The 1918-nt window shown below is 38.1% G+C and overlaps 1 protein-coding gene across 1 annotated transcript in view; it reads right to left on the reverse strand.

Moving 5' to 3' along the window:
• Positions 1–282: 282 nt before the first annotated feature.
• Positions 283–1918, reverse strand: part of INTS7 (integrator complex subunit 7) — a gene marked incomplete at its 5' end in the record, with an annotated part of 48764 nt that continues 47128 nt past the window's right edge. Inside the window, one exon of the mRNA XM_008582294.1 lies at positions 283–1319. Coding sequence (XP_008580516.1) covers positions 1032–1319 — 288 coding nt within the window. The remainder of the gene's footprint in view (positions 1320–1918) is intronic.

Genomic DNA, 1918 nt, shown 5'->3' on the forward strand with positions numbered 1-1918 from the left:
TCATTTTAGACAATCAAGGCTAGCATTACATAACCTGTCAATTAGAAACGAAACCAAACCAAAGGAAAAGATCTCCCCCCTCTAATTAAAAATAGTAAGATATTAAATGTGAGTGATCTTTGCACTTTTAGAAATAACCTAAAAAAAGGGCAAGCCTGTGGCTCACTTGGGAGAGTGTGGTGCTGATAACACCAAGGCCATGGGTTCGGATCCGTATATAGGGATGGCCAGTTAGCTCACTTCAGAGAGCATGGTGCTGACAACACCAAGTCAAGGGTTAAGATCCCCTTACCAGTCATCTTTAAAAAAAGAAAAAAAAAGAAAGAACATAAAAAAATCCACATATTAGGAGAAAAACAACTTATTAATCTCCAATTTGTCTATGCAATTGCTAGCTGCTCTTTGGGTCAATTAAATACTAAAACAATAAATTAAGATTGTTTTACCACAGGAAGAGATAGATAAGTGGCTGAAATAATAGAGCAGGATGTTTCAAACCTGCTAGACTACAGACTCTCATAATCTGGAAGGCCAGACACTGCAGGGGACACTTTCAATTCCATCTATGGAAGGACTCAGTTTCTACTACTGTGGATAAACTTTGCACCGACTGGTCAAAACTTCCCAATGCCTACCTCAGAATTCCAAGTCTCTGTCAGGCAGCAAATGATGTATTCTATAAGAGAAGCAGTCGAATTTACTAATTCAATGATCTCAATATGTGGCTACTCTTAAAAGAAAAAGCTCAGCAACAGAAAACACAATAATAACAAAACAATGAAAATGTTAAATATGAGATAAGGAACTTGGTTTAAGAACAAACAAGAAAAAAATTTCTTTTGGCTAGGAACCCAATAATTTTTCAAACTAAATTTTTAAGGAAAAAAAAGCCCATTTTCCAGAATATTACATTAATCAATGAATAAACAGATTCCACATTCTAATTTTCATACTTAATCCATATGAAAAAGCAAACTATTTGTACCAACTGGATCAATCCCTTCAAAGTCTGCAGCGCATCCCTCACGTGGTTAGAAGCGTGTGTAGGCATTTCGCTGCTGCTGCTGCTGTAATGGTTGCTGGGCCTGCTGCTGTTGCAGGCGAATTTGCTGGGAATAAGGGTCTTCCAGGGATTTTACAAATATGGTAGTTCTGGGACCAGTCTTCCATACGATACCATTGGCATCTTTCACTGAAGATTCCACTGTAATGTTGTGTGTTCCAAGGAGAGCAAAGTTCAACAGAAATTGAGTACTGAAGTAATCATTATGAGGCTCAACCTTCTGCTCCATCTCATTGGTCATATTGTCAATGGGTATCTGGAATGAAAGAATTGTTAAACAAAAACAATAGCTAACATTTATTCCATGCTTACTATGTGCTAGGCCCTGTTCTACAAGTTATCTAGTCTTTGTAAACAACAAAGAGGCACGCACGTACTACTGTCATCCTTGTTTTGCAGATGAGGAGGCTGAGGGAGAGAGGTTAAGTAATTTCTCCATGGTCACAAGACTAACGAGTGGTGGGGCTGGAATCTGAACTCAGGCAGACTAACTCCAGAACCAACATTCTTCACTACGAAGAGGTGCTGCCTCCTCACTATCCTTGAGTAGAACAAGCTCCCAGAGCCTTCTTCAAGCCCTTCGCATGCTGGCCTTTCTTCCTTGTGTACTCCACCCCGTCTTCAACCCCCTACCTTTCTTTAGCCTGTGAAGAGAGATTCTGAAGAAACAGGATGAAACCACCTGTTTCAGGGAGTTTAAAATCTAAGAGACTGAAAAAGAACATAATACTAAGTAAATTTACGTTAGAGTTTTCTCCTAGTCTGATTTTATTTTATTTTATTTTATTTTATTTTATTTTATTTTATTTTATTTAAAAGATGACAGGTAAGGATTTGAACCCTTGATTTGGTGTT

The sequence above is a fragment of the Galeopterus variegatus genome, unplaced genomic scaffold (assembly GCF_000696425.1).
Source record: "Galeopterus variegatus unplaced genomic scaffold, G_variegatus-3.0.2 Scaffold2559, whole genome shotgun sequence".
Classification (NCBI taxonomy): Eukaryota; Metazoa; Chordata; class Mammalia; order Dermoptera; family Cynocephalidae; genus Galeopterus; species Galeopterus variegatus.